Raw genomic sequence first — 27,476 nt, 5'->3', positions numbered from 1 at the left:
TCATCACCCCTTCTCTGGCCACAATATTCCCTTCTCCTTATCAGTCTCATACCTTGGTATAAGATTTGATCCTTATCTCACTTTCGAGGATCATATCAAACACCTCTGAGATCTGAAGATCTCTTTTCTTAACTTCAGAAATATATCCAAGCTTGGTCCAGTGCTCACCCTTTCCAACTCAGAAAAACTGGATCAGACCTTTGTCTCCTCCAGACTTGACTACTGTAATGCACTTCTTTTTAGTAAAAATCTTAAGAGACTCAATACAACCAGAAATCTGCTGGTAGGATCCTGATGAGAGTGCAGAAGTACGATTCCTGGCTGGGTCAGCAGGTCTCTGGTCCAGGGCTGCTAGTGGTGGGCTTGCCATGCTTGGCTGGCTTGGGTTCTCCTGGACAGCCCCCCCTGGAGGTGTGGTCGCTCTGTGGGGGATCCCCGGTGGTCCCCTGGCCTTGGCCGGCACTGGGGTCACTGATGACATCGTGGGGGGTTGCTGACCTCTTGATATGGGGTGGTTCACGTGGGTGCTCAGGCCACGTCCAGGAGTGGTGGGATCCCGCTGGGTGGTCTATGGCTCCCAGGGATGTTGGCTTGGCTGGGGTCCCAGGGGCTCAGCTGGGACCCCAGCTCATTCTGGCACACGTAGGCAGCCATCTTCTCTGTGTGGTATGCCTGAAATTCCACGACAGGACAAAAAAAAAAGAAGAAGAACCACATAGCACCTGTTCTACACTTGCTCCACTGGTTTCCCAACCCATCCCTATGTGAAAGAAATTCTCACCCCGCAAACATGTTCTCTCTGCTCTACACATCCAGACCACCTCCATCTTCCCATAACGAAACTGCAAACTATAAGTGACCAAGCATTTTGTGCTGCTGCCCCTTGCCTGTGGACACCCTCCCTAACACTCTGAGCCTACAGACACTTTTAAATGTGAACAGAAACTGTTGTTTTTAACAGAGCCTGCAGTTTTTATCAGTGTATAGTTTTAACTGTATTTTTTTAAGCACTTTGGCATTTCTATTACCAGTATTACTGTTAATATTAATATACCTTGTCTGTTAGTAGTTAAAAACATGATAACTTCATTTACAAACACAAATAAAAATGATTATAAAAATGCAATATGTCTGTTTGTGCATGTGTTTGCTTGCACTTCATTAATCTTGGCATGAGAAACTCATCCTCAACAGATACTCTGAATAATAACTGATCGCACAAGATCTGTGTTTTAAATGTTGCCATTATCTGTTATTCTGTTAGTAATTAAACTTATGAAACAATGCTAGATTTTAATGAAACTTACTGGAAACTTACTATCTACAACTGATTAACGTTTGGAGTCAATCTGACTCAGGATGACCACTGATCTTAGCAAACACAAAATGTCCATAATTCAGACAGTTTTACAGATACTGAGCTAAATTTTGATGTGGAAGTATCTGAGAGTCATTCACAACACATACTCGGAGCACTAACAGATCATGCAATATCACATTGTGCATGTGATTTGCAAAGTTTGACCAAAACTGCTACAATTTAGTCTTTCTCATCAAAAGCTGAACATAGTTGAAAAACGGCAGACAATATGCAATACTTTAAGGGAGGCTAGGTCATTAATTATTACCATCACAGAACTGATTTAAGCCCAGAAACATTAAAGAATCATGAACCAAGCCCAGAACAAACGTACAACTCCTGTCACTGTTTTGTATATTTTTTGTTATCTCCTGTGCTTTGTTTTCTGTGTTTTAGTTTGTTCTCTGTGTTTCATTGTAACTTGGTATTGTATAGTTTTGCTCCCTGTGCCCACATTCTCTCTCCCTCTGTAGTTTTCCAGTACCAAGTGTCAAGCCTGTTACATCCACCTCACCTGTTCTCCATTACCTGTCAGTCCAGCTGGTGTTGATCTCCCATTCACCCTCAACCTTTATATTCAGTCTCTGCTGTCTCCTCCTCGCCTGTTCATTGTTGGTCATCACCATAGTTAGGTTTGCTCCATGTGTCTCCTTGCGATTCTCAGTGTTTAGTTTCTCTAAGTTTTGCTGCCACATCAACCATGTTGTCTGCACTTTTTGTTATAATAGTTTTTTTTGTTTAAAGATGTTGAGTCTGCATTCTGGGTTCATCGACTTACAACCTGATAGTCACACTCTATCTCCTCCACCCTTTTAGTCCTTAATTCATGTTGTAAATGTTCTGGATATAAACATAATTTTGGCAAAGGTGAGGTATTTGCTGTGGACAGAGAGGCAAGAGAGTTTCTGCTCAATAATCTGCCATATTAGATATCCAAAGAATTTGTTTTGGAGTCAATCTGAATATTGGGCATCAAAGTTTGTATAGTTCTCATATATTCCCTCTCTCTAGGCTTGCTCATATAGTAGCATTCCTATGGTAATGAGTTCTCTGCCCTTGTCCATCAATGTCTTGCTCTAGTAAGCCATTTCTCATCAAAATGTTCTGGTTCCCCAACATCTGACGCAGGCCTTGTCCAAACCAACATAGCTTTATTTCTAGGTCTCTTGCTTATTACACAACTGAGGTTACTCAGAGGTTGGTGGCACTGGGGTTTGAACCCTGAACCAACTGTGGGATCTAAAGGCAGTTCTTACACCAACAAGAGACAATCCACAAGATCACCCACTGAGGTTATTCTGTCCTGGGCTGCTGTGAAGATAGTGCTTAACGTTGCCAACTACACTATCAGGAATCCAACACTCCTTCGTTGAAAGCACGACATTCAACATGCACTGTTTTCCTTGACAGAAGACATTTAACAGAACCTCACACACACAAACATCAGAGACATTCAGGACAACTTACAGCACACATACTCACATACAACTAATCAGCACTTCACCTCATTCATACTTCTCATGACCTAGTTATTAACTTTTACATGGCCATTTTCCTAATTTTACGTATACTGAGATTTTAATTTTTCTTTCTGCAGAACACCGATTTATCAAGTTTTCAACTTACCACAGAGATCTCAAAAAAATTATTAAACACTGCAGTCCACTTCATGTTATACTTTAAAGCGCTTTATTATCTTTTTTTTTCACTTAGTCCAAAGCCCTCTTGGCTTGACTGATGCATCATTTCTTCTTCACTCAACGGCTACTTGTATTCAGAATCTACTACTCAGTGATTCTACAAACACTATTGATCCCCCACGTCTGAAAGATAATGTGTAATTAACATGAATATATATGTATAGTTGCTCTTAGCGCTGTTTTTCAACACATGAAAGAACAATATTTAACAGAATTACTGGGACTCACCCGTCTGTCATGTGTTCTCATAGAACTTAGCCGTGAAATACATATGACCATTACAGACTGCTTTACCAATTTTGAAGCTAACCACTAATCTTTTCTGTTTCAGCAGTCCTCCTATGCGCGTAGAACAACGCGTTCGGCCAAAAGAGAGAGACAGAGGCCGCACCCTGACTCCACTCATCTTCCCTTTCAGAACGAGGTGTCACACACAGCTGTGTTTTATCTAATATGCTTGGAAAAGAGATAAATAAATCTCCTACCTCTTTCCTTTTTCTTTTGTTTTTTATGGGCCCACACAGCTGGTGAACACTGCATCCTGGAAGTCGGCTGCCTTCATTAATCTCCCCGTTTGGCCACCAATTTGTGGGATCTAAAGGCAGTTCTTACGCCGAAATAAATGAGTGCCACTCTCTCTCTCCTCAGTGCCAGAACACGGGGGACTCTTTAATTGTCACATCTCATTGTCATCACAAAATCCACAAGAATCCCGAAGTATCTTTTAAACTGGGCGTATTTAAACAGATGAACTGCACTGGTGTCTATTACATACGTCTGACCACTTACGTAACTCCTACGACACTGAGTCTGGCTCAACCCATGGCCCAGTGTGTTTCCTGTGTTCCAGGAATCATCTTGTTATCACCACCACTGTTCCATGAAGTTCTGGCAAAAACAACCGGACACTCTTGACATTTGAACAGAGCTCCTTTTCTATATTTGGTGAACTCTGCAGTCTCCAGCTGCCTCTAAGTTAGAGAATATAATCCTCTTCCACACAACTTAACTACCTACCTGTATGTCTGTTTGCCTGTCTGTCTTTGTTGGCTCTTGGGTTTAAAAATATTGAAAGTTAGAACATTTGTAATAAAACCATTGTATTGCAAACTGTTCTCTAAATTTAAAATAATTAGTATTTTCTTCATGCTGGTTTTGTTTTAAAATCATGCCATTATGATAACAAGCTGAGTTACTACATGAAACATGTAGTGGGATGAAGTTGTCTCCCTCTGACTTAATTGATGACTTTGTGATTCTCTGCAGGTTTCTCCTGGGGGGTTGGCAGCTCTGCCTATCAGACTGAAGGAGCCTGGAACGTTGATGGAAAAGGAGTGAGCATCTGGGATGTGTTTGCTCACAAAAAGGGAAAAATCTCTTCAAATGAAACAGGAGACTTATCATGTGAGGGCTACTACAAATTCAAGGTGAAAAAAAATACAGTACAGAGTTTCTACATTCAGACCTGACCTGATGTTACACCTAATATTACACAAGACTTTGATTCTCTGAAAAAATGTAATAGTTGAATAGCTTTTAACCAAATTCTCTGATTTTTTAAACTTTTGCTTTCATTTCTAAATTGCATAACATTAGCTTCAGAAAATCATTTTATTTGTCATCACCTATCAGTAAATTTATATCAGAAAATGTCTGAATATTCTGCTTTTATTTAATTCTCCTTATCTTAAAGTTCTAATCAGGACAAAATTGTTCATATTATTCAAGATCTATGGGGGAAGCCATCATAAAATAATGTAACAAATAAAGATCTGCTGACCAATATAATATCCAGTAACTTACAATCAGCTGAGTCACTGGTTCCCTAGGGCAGTTTTTGCATATTTTTGGAGAGAGAAGAACTTTAGGCAGACTGAAACAAAAAGTCAAAAGTGATGCTCAGATGAATAGTTGCTGTGTGAAACCTATCATATACATTAAATCATATAAATTAAAATTGTAAACTGTGAGAGGCAAAAACTTCTGCTGACTATATATGTTATTTTTTATATTTCTACAGTATTTTATGTACAAAATATGTCTCATTGAAAGACCTGTTTACTTTAGGTTTAATAAAAAATGTTCTCAGCACAGATACAATGGAAATGCAATGTGGGGGATTTGAGTAAAAACCAGAGGCCCAATAATAGTGAGAGACACACTGGATGAAAAAAGACAAAAATAATTACATTTTAATGTATAAACTGTATATGAAGTGTACAGTTTGTGGAAATAGGAAGAGGTTGTTTTCAAAAATATTGGTTTTGACACCACGACTGGTTCCTAGTTGGTGACTCAAATTTGCTTGAAAATTGTGAGAAATTAGGTGAACTTGCAATTTGTATTAAGTTGCAGTCTCACTAAACGACCATGTTTTGAGTGGCCAGGTTTTTTGAAAATGATGGCCTACTTTTACAAGCAGGGCCACTGTTTTGTGGATAGGTTTCTCAAGATACACTGGCTTGTTAACCTTTCTTCCTTGGTTGCCTAATGCTGCATCACTCACTCAAGTTTTCTAACAAATCCATTTTCATTGGGATACACCTTAGTGGCTTTGGTAAGCTTCCAATCATTTCTGGATACACTGTTGTCCATCAGAATCACTGTCATTTATTCTGGCACTTCTGAGTGTTTTATGCCATTTTTCTCTCTGCTGTAGGTTCAACAAGCATTCCCTTTTCCACAATTTCAGAATTTGTTGGCCAGGTTTTGCACCTTATGCCATATGCCTTTTGTGAAGACAAAGATCTTGTCTCACAAATTCACAAGGTGGTGGCAATATCACTGAAGCCTTCATGGTCAGAATGTGATGAGGTGTAGGAGATTGTGTCCCAGTGGAATCAATGAGTAGGTGTGCTGTCAAAGGCCTACTGTTTATGATCATCATGACTTAGATAGGTACACAAAGATGAACTATCCAGTCCTTTGGATGACTGATCCAGAATAGATGTCAACACACTTCTTATTGTCCTGACCTGCCTTTCCCGGAATCCACCCATTTGGCTTGCAGTTGCTGGGTTTATGACAAATTCACAGCCTAGTTGCTCCAGGCTTCTTTGGTTGATTTCCTTCACAGCTTCCAAAAACTCACGTTTTCCCCCAACAAAGTTGGTACCCTGGTCTGATCAAAGTTATGCAACACTTCCAAGTAGGGCAATAAAGGTGCAAAGGGCATTAATAAAGGCATCAGTAGTCATCAAGTAGCTCTATATGCACAGCACAAGAACACAGACAGGTGAATAACAGACTGTAGCGTCTCAGCTCCTTTCTTTCTTCCTTAATGTAAAACAGTCCAAAACAGTCTATTCCACAATAGGTAAAAGGAAGGGTTACCTCAACTCTTTCTTAGGGTAAGTCTGACATTTTTTCCACTTCAGTATTTCTTCTGAACCATCTACATTTAACACACTTGTAGATATAGGATGACACTGTGTGACTGCATCCAAATATCCGAATGCCATTTGATCTTTACTCATTCATTGTTATGCCACGTCCTTGCTGATGAACATGTTGACGATAGTGCTCAATCAGTAACTTTCATATGTAAGCTCTGCTTGGCAAGATGGCTGGATGCTTAATGTGTGGCTGTAAGTCAGCATGCTCCAATAGAGCACACCCTCTTTATCCAGAAAAAGATTCAGTTTATGCAGCTTGTTATGTCCCTTTTCCACTGGCTCTACTACAGAGGCCCCGCTCTACTCGGCCTGGCTTGGCTCAGCTCTAAAAAAAAATGCATCACGTTTCCACCGGTCAGTTTGGTCGGTAGCAGAGGAACTCCTCCTCGTGCTGGGGGTCCGCGCTACTGAAACTTGGCGTCATTTGTGGAGACAACGGAAGAGCTATGGACAGTGCTGGTCCTGTGTTGTTGCTGTTTTTTAAACTTATGGGGATTCTCCTGAGACTTCAGGAAGAGAGGCGCAGTGGAAGAAATGCTCTGGATGCTGCGATTGTTGCGTGGAGTAGGACAGCTGTTATCAGCTAGAGATTTCAGGCTTTACAGCGCCTTCAGCTGGGGGACAGACGGCAGAAATGCTGCAGGGTAAGCTAACGCTGTTGTTTATATTCCTACCTTCACTCTTTATGCTTGCATCTGGTCACACCCACAACCAATGAGTGAACAGGAGCTAAGCTTGCGCCGCCCACGAAGCAGGGCTGGCCCGGCTGGCCCTAATCCGAAGCAGGGACCAAAGAAGCAGGGTCAGCCTCGAAAAAATGCCGGTGGAAATGTGTGCAAAGCAAGCAGAGTAGAGTGGAGCCGGGACCTTTAGAGCAGGTGGAAATGGGCATTAGTTACATTCTTTGTTATAGTCTCCTTCATTCATTTGAGCTCTTTATGATTATGATGATTTTATTAAACAGACTCATAGTCCACAAACACATACTACAGACACACAGACAAATTATACACAACTTATTGCATTCCAGCGTTTCCACAAAGATGACTGGTAGCGTAGTGAACTAGCAGAAGGATGTGACATCTTTGATTTGTTCAGAAAATGTTTCCCTCTGGACATCAGCTATGATGAAAAATTCTGCCTGCTTTTTCTTCTCAAGACTGGCGGCTTCATTGGTTTGTGATGTCAAACCCTTCAGCTCCTTGACATACCGCATGAGCCGAGTAATGTACAGCTGAAGAACTTTGAGACGCAACTGAGCAGCAAATCTTCTGTTGCCAGTATGCTCAAAGGCCTTGCTAAGTTCTGCATTTTCAGCTGTTATTTCCTCCACCTTAACATCACTAGCAGGAAGCTGATCACGCTAAAGAAGAGGACCCGAGTTTAAAGTGAAAGTGGAACCTCCCATGTGAAACAAATAGGGCCAGATGGAAGTTTTTCTAGTTATTTTATTTTATATATATATATATATATATATATATAATTCTGTATCCAAACTTTTTTTTTTTTGGTGCTGTACTTTTGTAAAATTTTAGGATTTTGTGAAAAGTTTAAAGGTTCAACTATTTTGGAAATATAATGGGCCTTTTCTTTTTGGCAAACAAATTAATGACCAGAATTATTCCACTGACACAGGAGATGAAAAATTGGAAACTGAACTAGCAAACCTGTACTTCTTTTTGAATGTTTGCTCTTTGTTTTTAAGGATGACATTAACCTGATGAAGGACATGAAGCTGAATCACTATCGATTCTCTATTTCCTGGCCAAGGATTTTACCCAGTGGATCAAAAAGTAAAATATAATTTTACTGTCACTCACTGCCAAAAGGCAAAGGTGGACTGATAATGTTTATGCTTATGTCCGTGTCTCCTTGTGTGTATGTCTGTTAGCAAAATATCTTTTGAACCAATGGACAGATATTAATGAAATGCTCAGAAAGTAATAATTGGTTGCAAAACTACAACTGATTAACGTTAGGAGTTAACCCAATTCAAGATGGCCACTACAACCAACTGACCTTAATTTTGACTGATTCTCAACACATTCTGGGCGATAACAGATTGCACAAGATCCTTTAAAGGGGACCTATCATGCAAAATTCACTGTTTTTGTACTTTCATTTGGGTATCTACTGCTTCTAGAAACAGTACAAGAGCAAAAAAAAAAAACAACAAAAAACCAAAAAAAAACACCCAGCTGTTTTTTGACAATAAGTAAATGTTTTCTGGTGTCTGCAATGTGAACTGTTTCAAAAATCTCAGGATTGTTGCGTCACAATCCCATTACCTAGCAACCCCAAGCCCAGCCCAGCCCCTCACCTAGCAACCCAAGTGGAGCTCCACCCACTGCATTACAGGAAGACGATCATGTTAGTTCTGCTGGTTTTACTGCTGAACAATGTCTGCTGGAAAAGGAAAATGTTCTGTTGTCAGCTGCAGTATAGAGCACGTGTTTATATTGCTGCTGTCCTGTCAGGGTTCGGACCCACTTATTGTTTCTGTTTGAGTGCCCCTGTCCCAAAGTCAGAATCCTCAGAGTTTGAATTAATAACGATATAAATGTGGGTCAGATCCGCATAGTTTAATCTTTCAGAGAGTTTTTATGTTTTGAGACGGACACTGAGTTGGGGGCGTGGCCAACAGCAGCTAATTTGCATAAAAGTGACGCAGCCCTAAAACCTCTCATTCTGAAATGAGCTCAAAACAGGCAGAACTGATCAGGAGAAATCTCAATATCTGAGAATGATTCTGTGTAATAAATGTAATGAACATGTTTCTTATAGCCCACAGAGCTGTCCTGACTTGTTCAAGGAAGCAGAATAGGTCCCCTTTAACTATTTTGATTCAACTCTGTTTGTCTGTTAGCAAATATCTTTTGAACCACTGACAGATTTTAATAACACTTTCAGGAAATAATCATTAGTTATACTATAGCTGAATAATCTTTAGAACCAACCACATTCAAGATGGCCACCACAGCCAACAAAAACGGCTGTCACTTAGTCGGTTTTACAGATATTGAGCTAACATTTGGTGTGGTTGTAGCTGATAGTCATTGACAACACATACCCTGAGTGTCACATCTTGTGATACTGTATGAAACTGTGCGTAACGTTATTTTCCAGTTTTGACCAAAAAGATAAAAAAAATTACATCATTTCTCAACATAAGATCTTAGTTTAAACCTCTGGATGTGGATGACATGCATCCTTCAAAGAATGCTAGGCCATTAATTATTGAGATAAATCAGCTTGCAGATTTTGTTTTTATTATAATAACAATATAATGGACACTTACAGGCGAGTACATCAATGAGAAAGGAATCAAATATTACGATGACCTGATCAACATGCTCCTGGAAAATAGGATCACACCTGTAATCACTCTGTATCACTGGGATTTACCACAGGTGAGTTCTGCACATTGGACCAGAGGTCTCTGTGTTGATTTGCCAATAACTTGTCTCTTCTTTTTGTTTCCTCAGGTGCTGCAAGAGAAGTACGGTGGCTGGCAGAACATTAGCATGGTTAACTACTTCAACGACTTTGCCAACTTGTGCTTTGAAAGGTTCGGGAACAAAGTTAAGTACTGGATCACCTTCAACAATCCGTGGGTGAGTCAGGCAGAGGAGATGCTGTTCACTGTCTGTTGCAATCTCTGACTGCTGACTGTCAATGTTTTTGTTTTTTCAGTCTGTTGCTGTGGAAGGATACGAAACAGGAGAGCATGCTCCTGGTCTGAAACTGAGAGGAACCGGAGCATACAAGACCGCTCATCACATCATCAAGGTAAAACTGGCCACGTTCTCTTTAGTCTAGTCCAAGATAGTTTACCAACAGATTTAAAGTGTTCCTAAATATTACTGATTAGAAAGTAAATTATTACAATTTTAATGGATGATGATAATTCGTTATTTTTTTTTATCTGAAGTGCTGACCATAAACATATTCTAATACTGAACCAAGTGTGTCACCCTTCTCATTTTGGGACTGAAGCCAGCAGGAAGACCTGCATACTGTTTACTAGAACTGTATTTGTACTTTACAAATAAAGTGTAAAACCTTTGGAATAAAAAAAGGAAACAACCACAATTCAGTTCAAACAAAATTAAAATATTCTCTTTTTATTATATATTTTTTTGTCTTAATAGTGACAAGTGCCAGGGTTTATTCTGTCCCTTTTATGGCAAAGTCTACACAGTGAGCTGGTTGCTTTGTTGAAAGATTTGAGCTTGAAGTTCTTTATCAGGTTGTATGTTTCGCATGGCCTTACAAATGTTTCTGTTTTCTCTCTAGACTTCATCTTTTGTCTGCAGGCAGTATGGTGTGATGTGGTGATGATTTCTGCCATTCTCTTGTATATACATTTTAAGCTCCTTTGACAGAAAAGGCGTAATATTGTCAGTCACCAACAATGACAGGCATTTTAATTATATGATAATCTTTGTGGCTCTGGGACTCTAAATGAGCTCAACACTGATAATCAGTCACTACTAAAATATAATCTCCTGATGGAAAAGGCCCACATCATCCATAGCAAGTCTTTGCAAGGCTTTAGCAGGAAGCTCAGATCTTGTAGTGGGACATCCTGTAGAGTTGAGCCATTTAGTTGTCACACTTAGCAGGACTTCACCAGCTCCTCTGCTTCATGATCAATTCCTGGCCACTATAGTTTTGTTATCAATCTCTGCTTTGTTTTGACTATTCCTTGATGCCCTTTGTGTGCTAACAACAGTGTCTGGCATTGCGTGTCTTGAGGAACAACACTCCTGGACCCTCTGAACACCATCTTCCTGATAGTAGAATGCTGTTATGCCGTTTTCATATGCTGGTTCACATTTACTCAGTTTTTCCTTGTCGCCTGTTTGAATACAGCTTCGTAATGTGGTGAGGGTGCTGTCCTCACATGAAAGATCTTCCATTTGTTGAAGTATAAAAGCATGAAATTCTGCATGTTTAGCCACAAAGTAAACATTATCTTCCATTGTATCCTCGTGAATGGGTAGATTAACTGTGTGATACGTGATGAATCAGCTGTGTTGAATCAATATGGCTTCAATTGCTTGGCCCACCTGGTGGTTTAAATTTTGGTGAATAAATCTTCTCTAGAAGTTTGTGAGCCTTTACTATTACTAATTAGGAACACATGAAACTTTTCACATACTCAGACATTAGCAAGAGCCTCTCTTTCTGTCTGAGTATTGGTGCCCGATGTTGAAGTGAAGTGAAGTGAGATTTATTTTTATTTATTTGGACAAGCCTCGGCTGGCAGAATGTGCCATCACTTTATTCCTGGCTCAGTTTTGTGCCTAATCCCGCTGGCTTGTATCCACAATCACTTGTGTTTCTGCATCTTGTTTAAAATATGTCATGAACTGTGAACTGGCTAGCTGTCTCTTTATTTCCACAAATAATATTTCTTGCTCAGATTTCCATGTCCATTTGCAGGACTGCCTTGTGAGCATCCGTGGTTCTGATGTTGTAGCCAGATTAGGAAGGAATTTGTGAATATTAGTTCATAAATCCTAAGAAACTTCTCACTTCAGTTGTATTTGTGGGACAGCATGTATTTTACACTGCTTTCATTTTTGACTAAGCTGTCCTTATGCCATTTTTGACCAGTACATGACCCATAAACTCCAGTTGTGACATCCAGAATTGGCACTTTTACCTGTTGACTGTTAACCTTCTCTACTGCAGTCGTTGTAAAACGTGGTGTATTTTTTTCCCAGACTGTTGAATGTTCTTTCCTGACACAATGATATATTCAGAAATGTTGTGTACTCCAGGGATGCCTTGGAGAACTTGATTAAGCTGTGTTGATTAATCCCAGGTGCAAATAAGATTCCATATACTCCTCTCTTGTAACTCCACAGCTCAGTAGGAGTGACGAATATAATGAACGAGTCAAGTTCTGTCTGGTGGTACCCACATTGGAGGTTTAAAGCCATAATAGCTGTCAAAATATGTGATTTTTCAATGTTCTTAATTTGAATTTTTATGCTTCTGATACAATTTCTACATCAATAAAGATTTGTTTTTGGGTTAATGTAACTCAAAATCATCTGGATTTACAAATAAAACTAAATGCCATAATAAAGCTTACCTGAACTTATAATAACCTTACTTACTAAAATGACAAAATAAAAAAAAGAAGCATTACACAAAATATGTCATCCAAACATTTCTCATTTATGGCTCTAACAGGGAGTTTTCTGCATATTCAGATAATAAAGAATTACAATCATCCAACCTAGAAGTGATAAATGCATGGACCAGTTTTTCTACATTATTTTCAGAAAAAATGTTTCTAATATTAGTGATATTATGCAGATGGAAGAAATCGGTCCTTGTTACAATTTTAACGAGGAGCCTAAAATATGTCCTAATTTTTATATGTTGTTGAGATAGATCACTGTCCTGAGACTTTAATGTCTGTGTTTTTATGAAGAACAGTTCATGAGTAAAACGGTGTAAACAGTTATCCTTTTAACACTTTGTATTGTTTTTTCAACAGGCTCATGCTAAAGTTTGGCACACATATGACATGAAGTGGAGAAGCAAACAAAAAGGTGAACAAGAAAACTAAATGTTTTCTTTTCCCATTATCAATTCATCCAACATCCATCCATTTATCCAACATCCATCCATTCATTAATCCATGCATTTGTGGTTGGGTAGTGGAGGTAACAGGTCCAGAAAGAAAATTCAAAAAACATATCGAGATGTATCCAGAAAACCTCTAGAAGGAGGAGGTTAGGAGGCATCAGATACCCAAACCCCTTTTTCTGACTCCTTTTGATGAAGGAGACATCTAGATAATAATATGTCTAAGACTGAGCCTGGTCACCCTATGGAGGAAGCTCATTTCAGCTGCTTGGATCCAGGATTTCATGCTTTCAATCATGATCCATACCTTATGACCAGAGGTGAGGGTTAGAACTTTGATAGACCAGTAAATTGAGAGCTTTGACTTTCAGCCTAGCGTCTTTTTCACTCTCATTACTTCAGATGAAGGCACCAGATACATGAACTCCTCAGCTTGAGGCAGAGACTCATTCCTGTCCCAAAGGAAAATTCCACCTTTTTCTAGATTGAGAACCATGGGCACAGACTGAGAGACACTGAAGAAGCATATCAACCATCAGAACCTCACAATGTCCAGTGCCTTCAGGATCTGAGGGCAAATTTAGTCCTTTCCTGGTTTCTGCCACCAGGGAGCTTTTTGCCAGCGTAATGTTCTCACTTTTTCCTAAGTCTTCAGGCTGGCTTAAAGAGATCCTCAAAGTATTTATTCCACCATCTGACAATATCTCCTGTCTGGGTCAGCAGTGCTTGTTACCCAAACCAAGCACATCCTGGTTGAATGGTTTGTCAGATCCTCCTTGAAGTCAACCAAAAGTCATTCTCTAGTGCCTCTCCAAATTCCTCTCGTGTCCAAATATTCTGCAACCACCAAAACTTAAATTCTTCAGGCTGTCCTGTAACTGTGTGCTGCTAGAAGTTTTATTCTTGCTATTTATTAATACATGTAAAAAAAAATTTCATGTTTGCCTAGGTCTGATTGGGATCTCGCTCACTGCTGACTGGGGTGAACCGGTTGATGTCTCCAACCAAAAGGACATTGAAGCAGCGGAGAGGTACATTCAGTTCTACCTGGGCTGGTTTGCAGCTCCAGTCTTCAATGGAGACTACCCTCAGGTCATGAAAGAATACATCGGTATGTGCAGATGTGCAGTAACTTACACATGCAGTCCTGTGCAAAATCCTTATGCAGTTATATTTTTTATCATTTTTCTCTAAGCACAAAGACTTTCCTGTAATGTTTTAAATTGGTCCTAGTCAACAGATCTCCAGATTTTCTAAATGTCTTTTAAAGTTTTTGTTTGACTTTTGAAGCTTTTTTACTCAGTTTCAGAACTTGCGCGCCTTCATTTTCACAGAAATATTTTTAACTCTGACCTATGATTCTTTCGGACAGAAAAAGGCTTCTAAACTCAAGACATGAAGCAGAGTTGTGTCGATACATATCAGACAACTTAAAACTTAAATTGGATTTTTAGACTGCTCCCAGCAGCCTGCCACAGGGAAACAGTTTGTTCATTTTCTTTTACTTTTAAAACAAATTAGACTTTCATTTCTTGAAGGAATACATGTCAACCAATTCATTTCATGCCAGAATTCTAAATTGTGATTTTATGCAGGACTCTTGGCTACTACAACATTAAACATTAGCTCTATATCTGCAAAACTGACTGACTTATAGCCATTTGTGTGTTTCCGAAGGTTAGTGTCGGGTTTTGGGTTTCAGTTTATTGTCTTTACGTTTTCTGTTTGAGTCTTTGTTCAGTTATCTTTGTCTTAGTTTAGTTCGTGTCTTTGTTTCCTGTCACTACTCACTCCTCCTCAGTTACTCTCGTCTCCCTGCCACGCCCATCTACACCTGTCCCTAGGTCTCGTAATCATTCCACCTGTGCCCACTTCCCTAATCACCTCCTGTGTTTAAAAACCCGGTCATTTCCTCCACTCTTCACTGAATCATTGTTTTTCTGTCCCCGGTTTCTCGCTCTGGGTCCGTATCTGTTTGTTTTATACTTTGTAGCTCCATGCTTCATGTTATTATTTGGTTTGCGTGTTTGTTCTACCTTTGTTGCCATGTCAGCTTTTGTTTTGTTTATTTTCTTTATTTAAATAAATTAGTTGATTTAAAATGAGTCTGCGCTATGGGTTCGCCTTCGTCTCCACCACTCCTGACAGTTAGTAAGATGTGGTGTCCATTTTGATTTGTGTTAATCAGTTGTTTATTCAGTGATTACTTTCTGAGTTCTATTAGAATTCATCCACAAGTTTGTTGGATATTTTGCTAACAGACCAACAAACAAACAGACAAAAACACTGTCTACCTTTTTCCTTTTAGCGGCAGGCAGTATAATAAAAGATGAATCAGGAGTTTTGGGCAGAGGTTTACCTTGAAAAGTTCAAGTGTTTGTAACCATTGTGAACTGAGCTGACCTCTCCTGACCTTTGACCTCTAGGCAGGAAAAGCGGTCAGCAGGGTCTGGGAGCTTCACGACTGCCAGTTTTCTTGCCTCAGGAGAAAAGTTACATCAAAGGGACCGTTGACTTTCTGGGCCTTGGACATTACACCACACGCTACGTCACCCAGAAGAATTACCCATCAGGCCTTGGGGACAGCTACTTTGCAGATCGTGACCTAGCTGAGCTTGTTGACCCACGATGGCCTGATCCTGGTTCTGAATGGCTCTACTCAGTTCCTTGGGGCTTCCGGCGCTTGCTGAACTTTGTGAAGGTACGATCTAAAAGCTAATCAGACCTCCAGCTAATTCGGATACATTAAATTGCTTCATGGTTGATGACAAAAATGGCTTTTATTAAATTTAAAATGAACAAAACGTGCATTTTAAAGTAAGAGAGTGAACAATGAAGACAGCTGAAAGAGAGCTGCCATCTTGTGAAGAGCTACCTGTATTACTGGTGGATCCACACATTGTGAGTCCAGCATGCTATTGCTATTAGTCTAATTCAAATGTTTTATTTTAGTTAGTTATGCCAATAAAATAAAAAACATTCACTTGTTTCTGATGTAGTGTTCAGTTATAATTAGCTTTCAAAGAACAATTAATTTAAATTATTATTCTTTTAAACCAAATTTAAGGAAGCTCTAAAAATAAAAAAACAGGACACTATAAAAATTTCACACAAAACTCAGCAATAAAACATTTAGTTGCTTCTTTTGTTTTGTCTTCTGTTTACCTGTTTTGTAGGGTTAGACTTGTAAAGAATAAATTTGTAAAACAAAACAAAACAAAAAAAAAGCAATAAAATATAAAAATTAAAAAGGAAATAGATTAAAAGCATTTTATTTACATTTGTTAATTCTTGTAGTCTTTTTTTCTTTTTAAAAACTTTTTTTCAGCTTAATTTTTTTTTCATTTTTAAAAACAGAAATTTTTTTCACCTTATTTTATTCTTTTATTTTAACAATTAGTTTCTGCTTTTTATATGGTGAGTTCAATGTGATTAAAATAAAGAGCAAAATGAAAAACAAAGTTCATTTTCTTTTGCTGTTTCCTTTCATATCTGCTCTGATTCGGTTGTGTTTATGCGACCAGACTACCTGTTTTAGCTACAAATGTGTTTTTTTTTAACAGGAGGATGGTAGAACTAAAACAAATATGGATTTGGCATTAACAGAAGTTTTCTTCTCATCTTTACTGTGTTTAGAAATGATCTTTGGTGTATTTATGAAAGTTTATTAAGGCATATTTCTCAACTGCGTCAGAGTAAATATTGGAGAGAAAACCAAAAATTAAAATAAGACAATAAAGAAAAAAGAGAAAAGAGATTAGGAAAAAAAAGTACAACAATACATCAAGCCTTAATGTGACGTTTTAAAAACTTTTTTCCTTCCTGTTTTGTCTTTATGCTACCATATGACAGTCTTACTCATAAAAAAAAAATGAATAATGTATTTTACTGTGTAAAACTCTTGAGCCACTCATTTCTTTAAATTTCCCTTTCAGCCAGACTTCCCTGTAATCTTCTAAAGTGGTCTTGATCAAACATATTAAGGTTTTATGGTGGTCTTTCAAAGTTTTTCTTAAGATTTTGTCTGCTCTTTTATTCCTTAAAGTCTTTACAAAAAAGTCTGTTTGAAAAGAAACTAAAAAGAAATGAGAGCTGATCTGGAGATTAAGAACAGATGTAATAAAATCTTGTGCGATCTCTCTGACAGAGCCAGTATGGAAACCCAATGATTTATGTGACAGAGAACGGAGTCTCAGAGAAGATGCTCTGCACCGACCTCTGTGATGACTGGAGGATGCAATACTTTAAAGATTATATCAACGAAATGCTGAAAGGTGACAGTTTTTACTGTGTGGAACAATGTGGAACAGGAAGGTAGGCTTTACCCAGTACAGTGTAGGTACCTGTGGATATACCCAGTAAATGCCTGTGTAAGTGCATTCCTACATACCTTGTAGGTACACCCTGTAAGTACAGGGTGACAAGTCACTTCATTATACTGCTGGTTCCTGTACATACCCTGTAAGTACCCTCACAGGTACTGGGAATGTACCCTGTCAGTACTGAGTAGTATTACAGCTGAAGTTTGTTTTCATGCCTGGCCACTGTTGCCATAGTGGTACGTATAAATGTGTTTGTGTTTAAACTCACAGCTATTAAAGCTGGTGTGAACGTGAAGGGGTACACCGCCTGGTCTCTCCTGGACAGCTTTGAGTGGGATGAAGGATTCTCTGAGAGGTTTGGTCTCTACTTTGTGGACTTCAGGAACAAAAACAAACCACGCTACCCAAAGGCTTCTGTCCTGTACTATAAACGCATCATCAGCTCAAATGGGTTCCCCAATCAGAGAGAGGTAAACTCTAATAACACACTCAATATTTATAACTCTTTCTCTTAAACTCAGACCTGTTTGCTCTTTGCAGTTGGAGAGTTGGAAGAGGAAAGCCACAGAGACTTGTTCCTCCAGTAACCAGCTGTTGGCTGCAGGTTGGTACCATGAACCACTGAAGGAGGTTGTGAGAAGCCAGACAAAAGCTAATTTCAGCTCGGAGGTTATTTTTTTCTGCTCTCTAACAGTTTTTTTTTTGTTTGTTTGTTTTGCCCCCCATCTAAAAGACCCTTTCAAGGAAATCAGCAAAACTGTTGGCCAGTGCAAGATGAAGTTTAGGTTGATACAAAGCACTGTTGCTGTAAAAAACTGACATGATTCTTCAAGGCTTTCATGTTCAGAAACAAAATTAAAGTTTAAAATTGATGCATACAGTCCCTATAAAAAGTAGTCACCTTTTTGGATGTTTTATGCTTTTAGTGCTGTTGTAAATCAATCATAGTCAACATAAATTAGCCTTTTTGACAAAATCTTCAGTGTCAAAGTGAAACCAAATTTGTACAATATTTGTAATATCAATTAAATAAAAATATTTCATGTAAAATGAGTGATTGCATAAATATTCACCCCTTTTAAAGTGACTGTCCTAATTCAACTCAGAAAAGATTATTAAAAAGTAGTGTCCCTACGGCTCTCCTGTGTTGAGCCATGCATCTGTGGAGAGGTTGTTTGGTCTCTCCAATATAAAGGTCTGAGCATTCCTCACTGCTCTGAACTGCAGACACAACTCTGCTCAGTTTGGGTTTGGGTCCTTAGTCCTTAGGGTGGACCAACCTCTGTCTGAGAAGACAAAGACCTAAGGACAAAACACACATACAAACATGAAACTGACACTCTTTAGAGGACCAAAATGTTCTGATTTTGGACCAAGGAGAAGTTTTGAAAGCTCGAACTCCACACTCTCTGTTCTCTGCTTTATGAGTTCAGAAAGCTCCTCGGATGTTTCTGTTTTTTAACCATTTTTGGATTCTTTTTTATTGTTTGTTTTTACATATGGCATTTTAATTGTTTTATTTACACTTTGAAATACTACTTTAAAAACAGCAGTTTTGAGTTTGAATTAAGGCTGATTTTAGCTGAAACTCTGTTCAGACCTGGTGCTAATGGATGTCTTGTGACAGGCCTTAAAAACACACATAAACACACTCAGGACAAACTGAAGTGATGCTCAGAGGTTGTTTGGAACAACATAATAATGTTCTGAACCACACTAAAGAACCACAAACTGACCTGACCTGATTCCATGCAAATGGTTCAGTTTGTACTGGGAAGTTTCCTTGCTCTTCTCAACTGATTGTCTAAAGATCACTCAGCTGTGAACCTTCAGCTTATGCTGAAGGTCATAACCTTAAAACCCCAACAGAACTGCAGAAATAAGACTGAGTTTACCAAACCAGACACCCTCCTTTCCTGGACTTCATCTTGAGATGCTGTCCATGAACACCACATACAAGATCAGAGACAAGGGACAGCCCTGCATCGGGCACAAGCTGGTTCTATTTCATCCCTACTGACTGCCAGAGGGCGGTGCTAAAAGCACTGAATGTACCCTTCGCGCATGCGCTGTTCGAGTAATTATATCAACAGAGTCACACCCGTGACCAATCGAATGAACAATCAGAGGCTGTATAGCGTGACGTCATCCGAGGCTCTGCTCCTCATCTCTTCTTGCGTGCTGTTTGCTTGGTTTGGCATCGGCCATTCCGAACTGAGGATATTTCACTGTCGTTGGACGCCCTACCGCCTGTTGGCCGGAGTAGCTGTGTTAGCCCTCCGAGGGCTGCGACGGGTCTTCGTTTCAGGTAAGGCTGTATTGTTGGTAAGGACAGCGCCTCCGCTCCCAATTCTTCAGCTTCTTCAAAGAGTTGCCCTTCTGCTTTAATTGGTGACGGCAGCGTTCTCGCCCCCTCTTCCAATTTTGGTTGGCATTATATAAGCGGTTTGTCGTTGCTCCACTTTTTGTTTTTTGGGGTTTTTTTCTCTTTTTTCTCGTCCTTTATTGTGGACGTTGTTGATGTTGTCAACTCCAGTGTTGCTCCGTTTCTTTCCTGATTGGTGACGGCAGCGTTTTCCACCCCCTCTCCCGATCTTGGTCTGTTTTGTTTTTCGTCCTACGCTTGGACGTAGCTGACTGCATCCTGCCGTGGGTCCGCTGGCTTTTTCTGAACTTGGTGACGGTGGCGTCTCGCCCCCCTCTCCTGATTTCAGCCGATCTTGTTTGTTCGGATTCGTCTGGTTTTCCGTTTTGTCCCTTTAATTGGTGACGGCAGCGTTCTCGCCCCCTCTCCCAGTGTACTGTTGTGCGGTCTACCTGCCTTCAGTTTGGGCATGGAAACCTCCCACTGTTGTGTGGAGTGTGGGGCTGGGCTTCAGGCTGATGATGGCCATGACCTGTGCCCTGCCTGCCTTGGCCATGATCACCTGCTCGAGGCCCTGTCAGATAATCCCTGCATGGACTGCAGCTACATGCCTCATGCAGTGAAGGTGGCTCGACTGGCTCAGTTGCATCCTGAGTCTGGGAATGACCTTCCACCTTCTGGGCACGTAGCTATGCCTAGGACGCTCTAAGCGTAGGGCTGAGGCCACAACCTCTGTGGCTCCTCCTAAAAAGAGGGGGAGGGCTAAATCCGACCAGGGTCTTTTCACAAGGGTGGAGCGATTGTCTGCAGAGTTGGCGGAGATGAAGTACCTTTTCCAGGCAACCCAGGTGGACGCATCCAGGACTGGGTTCTCTTCCCCACCTATGCCTGAGTTGGCTGTGGAGGAGGATGTGCTGTCTTTGGCTGCCTCTGCCTCCCACTTTGGGAATGAGGAAGGGGAGGCACGGTCGTCCTGCGCTTCAGAGACTGCCTCAGGCTGTTCGTCTCAGAGTGCGGCTAGTGGATCTGGTGCCGGCTCAATGCGGGATATCATGCGCATGGCCTTGGGACAGCTGCAGCTGGACGTCCCGCACACAGTAGAGTCCACTCCTGGCAGTGCTTTTTTCAGGCGCGGACAAGCCCCTACTCCTTTTTCTGTCCCTCCATCAGAGGAGTACCTCCGGGAGCTAATGCTTGTTGACGGGACCCTAGAGCCTTTTCACGCCTCTCCGCAGATGACCGGGTGTTGGCGGCTATGCATGGGTCTGTTAAGGCGGGCTTGGACCGTATGCCTGCGGTTGAACCTGCGGTTGCCTCGCTCATTGTGTCCCCAGATGAAGCCCTGCGTGACGATGTGCGGTGCCCACGGGCTCAATGTCGTATTACAGATGACTTCCTCTGTAAGGCGTATACTGCTGGGGCACGTGCCGGCCGCCTTGGCAATTCCATGGCGCACCTCATGTTTGCCCTTTCTGCATCCCTTCAGGACACCAGTGGGGCAGATACAGCTGTTGGCTTTAGCGATGCAGCGCTTCAAGCCTTTGCATTGATGACCAGGGAGCTGGGGCGTGTGATGTCTTTTCTCGTTCAGGCTCGCTGACAGGTCTGGCTGGCTCAGTCTACATTGACTGAAGCATGCCGCAGGACCCTCCGTAGTGTTCCTGTGGTGCCGGGAGAGTTGTTCGGTTCTGCTGCCTTGGAAGCCCTGGAACAGACCGTCTAGGCTCGGCAGACTAGACAGCAGCTCTCAGGCCTCAGCAGGGGTATGCCCGCTCCTCCTCATAATCCGAGGCACACATCGGCTGGCTCCAGCAATCGGCCGCAGCCCCGAGGTAGAAATTGGCCTGGTAGGTTTTGCCCTCGTGCGGTGCAGCAGAGACTGAGCAGGGACTTTCGCCGGTCCGCCAACCGTCCAGGAACACCCAGGCCGCGGACTTTGGCCGTCGCCCCCCCAAAGCCTCTAGGGGCCGCGGGGAGAGAAAATGAGGCCGGCAGGCCAGCTGTCGGATACTTTTCTCATCAGCAGCTCAATTGCTGGGCTGCTCTTGCTGCGGATCCATGGGTGGTTGCCACTTTGACCCATGGTTACCGGCTCCAGTTCCAACGGCGGCCTCACATCTCACAGGGTGACAGTAATCACCAGCCCAGTGAAAGCTCAAGCCCTGGACCAGGAGCTCTCCGCCCTCCTGGCCAAGGGTGCGATCGAGGCAGTGGATCCTCTGCGGCAACCCAGAGGTTACTATTCAACATATTTCCTTGTTCCAAAGAAGACAGGCAGATTTCGTCCCATTTTAGATCTCAGGGGACTCAATCAGTATTTGAAGGTCCTGCCTTTTCACATGCTCACGACTGCAGAGGTTCTTCAGGCTGTGACAAAGGGCGACTGGTTTACATCCATAGACCTTACAGATGCTTACTTCCACGTACCTTTTGCGGCGGAAAATCGCAGCTTTCTCAGGTTTGCCTACCGGGGTCGCCACTGGCAGTTCCGTGTGCTCCCATTCGGCCTCTCACTGTCTCCGAGGGTGTTTACTCGGTGCGTGAAGGCACCCCTGTCCCATCTGCAGGCCTGTGGTATGAGGGTTCTTTCGTACCTCGACGATTGGCTGCTCTGCGCCCCTTCTCGAGAGCATGCGTCTCGCGACACGAGTCATCTGCTTGCTCATGTGTCCCAGTTGGGCTTCAAGGTGAACTTGGAGAAGACCTGCCTGATTCCATCGCAGACTATCACTTTTCTCTGGGTGCTTCTAGATTCCCCCTCCATGACAGCCTACCCATCCGTCCAGAGGGTGGACAACATTCTCCAACTGGTGAGTCAATTCAGGCTTTGCAGGCAGCTTCCGTACATCGCCTTCCTACAGCTGCTGGGCAAGCTGACATCTGTTACTCAGGTTGTACCCTTAGGTCTGCTGTCGCTGCGCCCTTTGCAGAGGTGGATCAACAGCTGGTGCCTGGACGCCAAGTTACACAACCAGCGCAGACTGGTGGTAACATGGCCATGTCTTGGCCCTGCACCCGTGGAGAGACAGGGATTATTTGTCCAGGGGTGTGGCCATGGGGGTTGTCGTGTGCCGATGGGAGGTGATCACGACAGACGCCAGCTCCGAGGGATGGGGCGCTATCTGGCAGCACAGAGCGGTTCGGGGCCACTGGTGTTGACGGGATCGCTCCAGGCATATAAATGTGCTGGAGCTGCGTGCTGTGCATTTGGCTCTCAGGCATTTTTTGCCCCATCTGGAAGGGAGACATGTCCTGGTTCGGTCAGACAACACCTCTGTTGTCTACCACATCAACCACCAAGGTGGCACCAGGTCGGCGCAGTTTCTGCAAGAGTCCCAGGATCTTCTGGAATGGGCGTCCCTTCATCTATCCGGCCTGCAGGCGATGTACTTACCAGGGCGGCACAACCTGGTAGCGGACTCTCTTTCCCGACAGGCTCCAGCTCCGGGAGAGTGGTCCCTCCACGACGATATAGTCCGCCTGATCTGGGACCTCTTCGGTCAGGCAGAAGTGGACCTGTTCGCTTCGGAGGAAGCAACTCATTGTCCTCTGTGGTTCTCCCTTACAGGGGCTGCGGGTGCACTGGGCCAGGACGCCTTGGCCCATCCTTGGCCGAGGGTCCTCCTGTACGCCTTTCTGCCTCTTTCCCTGATTTGGCCGACTCTTCAGAGGGTTCTCGAAGAGGGCCACATGGTGTTGCTGGTAGCTCCGTATTGGCCAGCACGACCATGGTTCCCGCTTTGCCGCGGAGCCCCATGGTGTCTTCCGACGAGGAGGGATTTACTGTTCCAATTGGGAGGACAGATATGGCATCCCGACCCTCAACGCCTCCGGCTGTGGGTGTGGCCACTGGGAGGCTTGACCAGGAGCTGACTGGGTATTCTGGTCCCGTCCGTCACACTATTTTGAGTGCTAGGGCGCCCTCCACAGCAGTTGGCATACTGCTGGCGTCTGTTTTCCCACTGGTGTTCTGCCCGCGATGCTGATCTGCTCACCTGTGTGGTGCCCACTATTTTGGAGTTTCTGCAGTCTCTTCTTGATAGGGGTCGCTCTCCTTCCATGCTTAAGGTATATGTGGCGGCGATATCAGCTAATCATGCTGACATCGATGGCTCTACAGTGGGGAGCCATAATCTTGTTTCTCTTTTTCTGCGTGGTGCTCATAGGCTGCAACTGCCGAGGGTTCCGCAAGCTCCGGTTTGGGACCTGTCCATGGTCCTCAATGCTCTGTGCCGCCCTCCATTCGAGTCTTTGGTTCAGGCGGACCTCAAATGGCTGTCATGTAAAACTGCCTTTTTGCTGGCTATTGTCTCGGCTAAGAGAGTCGGTGAGCTACATGCTCTCTCTGTCAGCCCGTCGTGTCTCTGATGGAGTCCAGATGGCTCTGGTGTTACCTTGTGGCCAAATCCAGCGTTTGCCCCTAAGGTGTTCTCTCATTTTTATTTTAACCACCCATTGAGATTGGCTCGTTTTCAGCCTGCATCAGGGGACGCTGATGATAGGTCTGAGTTGCTGTGCTCAGTGAGGGCACTGGAGGCATATATTGCAGCCACTGCTGCTATAAGACGCTCAGACCAGCTGTTTTTGTGTTATGGGGGCCCTAGATTAGGTTGTCCTCTGTCCAAACAGCGTCTCTCCCGTTGGATAGTGGATGTCATCTGCCACGCCTACACTGCAGGGCACAGACCCCCGCCAGTCGGCGTGAAGGCACACTCTACCAGGAGCGTTTCCACTTCCTGGGCTGCCTTGAGGGGAGTTTCACTGGAAGCTATATGTGCTGCTGCATCATGGGCTTCTCCGAGCACATTCACTAGATTTTACAATGTGAATGTGGCCTCCTCTCATCCTCTGGACCAGGTTCTTTTACAAGGGTCCTCTGGGCCTCCTTAGGGAGTGATGTGCTCAGGATTCCTTGTGACATCGCTGGTATTAGTCATTCAGTGCTTTTAGCACCGCCCTCTGGCGGTCAGTAGGGATGAAATAGAACGAAAGTTACGTATGTAACTACGGTTCTATGAATCCCGGATGACCGCCAGAGCTTCTCTGTCACTCAGAATCTTTCCTTCCGCAAGAAGATTCTGTAGGAGCAGAGCCTCGGATGACGTCACGCTATATAGCCTCTGATTGTTCATCCGATTGGTCATGGGTGTGACTCTGTTGGTGTTACTACTCGAACGGCGCATGCGCAAAGGGAACATTCAGTGCTTTTAGCACCGCCCTCTGGCGGTCATCCGGGATTCATAGAACCGTAGTTACATACGTAACTTTTGTTTTGTGCTGAGGATGTTCTTTGGTTCTACAGAGACCAGAGAGCCTGGTCAAGGCTGCTCTTTTCAACCAAACACAGAAAACTGAAAAAGACAACCTGAGCTGATTAGGTTCAGTCTGTTTAGTTTGAACATTCATGTTTGTGTTTCAGATCCGTTGATTGGACACATGGAGATGGTGACAGAGATTGTGATTCCCACGGTGTGTACGCTCTGCATCCTCCTCAGTGCAGTTTTCTTCCTATTTCTGCTGCGTAGATGCCTCTAAGAGACATGTCTTATGTTTTCATTTAACCAAAGCTGAGGGGCCTGAAACCTGATAAAATTACTTCATTCATCCTGCCAATGTTGTTTTACTGTCCTGCTGTTCTGTTTTGAGTAGACAATCTGTTTTAGACTTTCAATAAAAAGTCAAAACAACCAGAATCTGTTGACTCTTACCTTACTTCAGTTTTCTGATTACAATATTAAATCATCTTGAAATCCTAGTGTTTCTTCTTCTGCTTCTTCTTATTATTATTCTTGTGCCGAATTAATTGTCTTTTAGGGGGCTTTAATATACTAAAAAACTCGTGAAAATTTTGGGGAATACTTCAGAAGTAAGTGAAAATTTAATGACATATCTATCCAGTTTTCTTATGCATTCTAATTTCACTAATAAAACTGAAGTTAGGAGGAGCTGATTCAATAAGAACTACAACACTGTTATCTTGGCCTAACCAAATTTCACTTAAAAACATAAAAATCAAGATTGTGTCTAAGCATAAAATCATTGATTTAAAATGATTTCCCTGCGAATGATCAGCTGTTAAATTATGCTATCTTTGTCATGGACTGGGGTGAAGGAGGCGAACCCTGAGCGCAGACTCATGTTGATAAAAAAACTAATTTATTTAGAAATAAAAGGCAAACCCAAAACAAAGGCTGACGTGGCAGCAAAACCTAGACTAAATACAAAAAAACATTAACTAACTAAACTAAACTAAACCTGAACAGACCTGAGACTAAAGACGAACCACTGGGAGACAAGAAGGCACGAGCAAACAGAACATCAGGGAGACAAGAGTATGACAATGAACCAGCAGCGAAGTAGAGAATGTGACCGGGTATTAAAGGCAGAGGGTGATTAGTGGAAGTGGGCACAGGTGAGATGATTATGGAGCTAGAGGCATGTGTAGATGGGTGAGAATGGGGAAGAGAGAGAGTGTGACTGAGGAGAAGTGAATGGTGGCTGAGGCACAGGGAAGAGACAACTAAATAACAAACAATAAACTCGAACTGAAATATGAAGACAAAACATAATACAAAAACCTTACATCCTAACAATACCCCCCTCTCAAGGGACGGCCCTTGACGTCCCTAAACAAAAAGAAAAACCTAGCTCGGGAGGGTGGAGGGGGAACAACAAAAATACAGGATGGTGGGCAAGAGCAAAAAACAAGCAAAGACTACTAACAAAAAACCGACCAGCAACACTGGGGACAAAATAAACCACTGTAAGGGACAATTTTAGGGGGGCGGCCCGGACGCCGTCCACTGCGGAACCAAAGTCTAGGGGGATGGCCCGGGCGCAGTCCTCGGAGAGGCAAAAGTCTAGGGGGACGACCCGGGCGCCATCCTCGGAGAGGCAACAGTCTTGGGGGACGGCCCGGGCGCCGTCCTCGGAGGGGCAAGACTTCAGGGGCCCGGATCAGGTGTCGACCAGGCAGGCAAGAGCGGAGCAGAGAGGAGCGAGGCGTCCTGCCAGATCCTCCTGTAGTGGCAGGAGCAGGGCAGTCTAACAGCCCCAAGGGTCCTAGGGGCCAACACCCCAGAGGGCATGATGACCCTGAAGACTGCAAGGCGTGGTACCCGGGAGGTTCCCGAGAGGCGTCGCCGTCCCCAACCCCCTCGGAGACTGGCTGAGAGGCGTCGCCGTCCACGACCCCCTCGGAAACTGGCTGGGAGGCGTCGCCGTCCGCAACCCCCTCGGAGACTGGCTGAGAGGCGTCGCCGTCCGCGACCCCCTCGGAAACTGGCTGAGAGGCGTCGACGTCCGCGACCCCCTCGGAGACTGGCTGAGAGGCGTCGACGTCCGCGACTCCCTCGGAGACTGGCTGAGAGGCGTCGACGTCCGCAACCCCCTCGGAGACTGGCTTAGAGGCGTCGACGTCCGCGACCCCCTCGGAGACTGGCTGAGAGGCGTCGACGTCCGCGACCCCCTCGAAGACTGGCTGAGAGGCGTCGACGTCCGCGACCCCCTCGGAGACTGGCTGAGAGGCGTCGACGTCCGCGACCCCCTCGGAGGCTGGCTGAGAGGCGTCGCCGACCGCGACCCCCTCGGAGGCTGGCTGAGAGGCGTCGCCGTCCGCGACCCCCTCGGAGGCTGGCTGAGAGGCGTCGCCGTCCGCGACCCCCTCGGAGGCTGGCTGAGAGGCGTCGCCGTCCGCGACCCCCTCGGAGACACAGGGAGGTGGGG

The 27,476-nt window shown here is 43.4% G+C and overlaps 1 protein-coding gene across 5 annotated transcripts in view; it reads left to right on the top strand.

Annotated features, from left to right (window-relative positions):
- Window positions 1-25,488, top strand: part of lctla (lactase-like a) — a 28,627-nt gene extending 3,139 nt beyond the window's left edge. For all 5 annotated transcript variants that reach the window (XM_025002414.2, XM_025002413.2, XM_017439705.3 and 2 more), the window contains 12 exons: window positions 4,327-4,487; window positions 8,161-8,248; window positions 9,756-9,865; window positions 9,941-10,069; window positions 10,149-10,244; window positions 12,973-13,027; window positions 14,014-14,175; window positions 15,491-15,765; window positions 17,212-17,338; window positions 17,657-17,856; window positions 17,927-17,990; window positions 25,171-25,488. In XM_025002414.2, coding sequence (XP_024858182.1) covers window positions 4,327-4,487; window positions 8,161-8,248; window positions 9,756-9,865; window positions 9,941-10,069; window positions 10,149-10,244; window positions 12,973-13,027; window positions 14,014-14,175; window positions 15,491-15,765; window positions 17,212-17,338; window positions 17,657-17,856; window positions 17,927-17,990; window positions 25,171-25,286 — 1,583 coding nt within the window. In that variant the 3' untranslated portion in view covers window positions 25,287-25,488. The remainder of the gene's footprint in view (window positions 1-4,326; window positions 4,488-8,160; window positions 8,249-9,755; window positions 9,866-9,940; window positions 10,070-10,148; window positions 10,245-12,972; window positions 13,028-14,013; window positions 14,176-15,490; window positions 15,766-17,211; window positions 17,339-17,656; window positions 17,857-17,926; window positions 17,991-25,170) is intronic.
- Window positions 25,489-27,476: the final 1,988 nt, after the last annotated feature.

This window comes from Kryptolebias marmoratus, linkage group LG15, assembly GCF_001649575.2.
Source record: "Kryptolebias marmoratus isolate JLee-2015 linkage group LG15, ASM164957v2, whole genome shotgun sequence".
NCBI classification, from domain to species: domain Eukaryota; kingdom Metazoa; phylum Chordata; class Actinopteri; order Cyprinodontiformes; family Rivulidae; genus Kryptolebias; species Kryptolebias marmoratus.
Note: the sequence above shows the minus strand (reverse complement) of the source record. Positions and strands in the feature narration are given on the sequence as shown.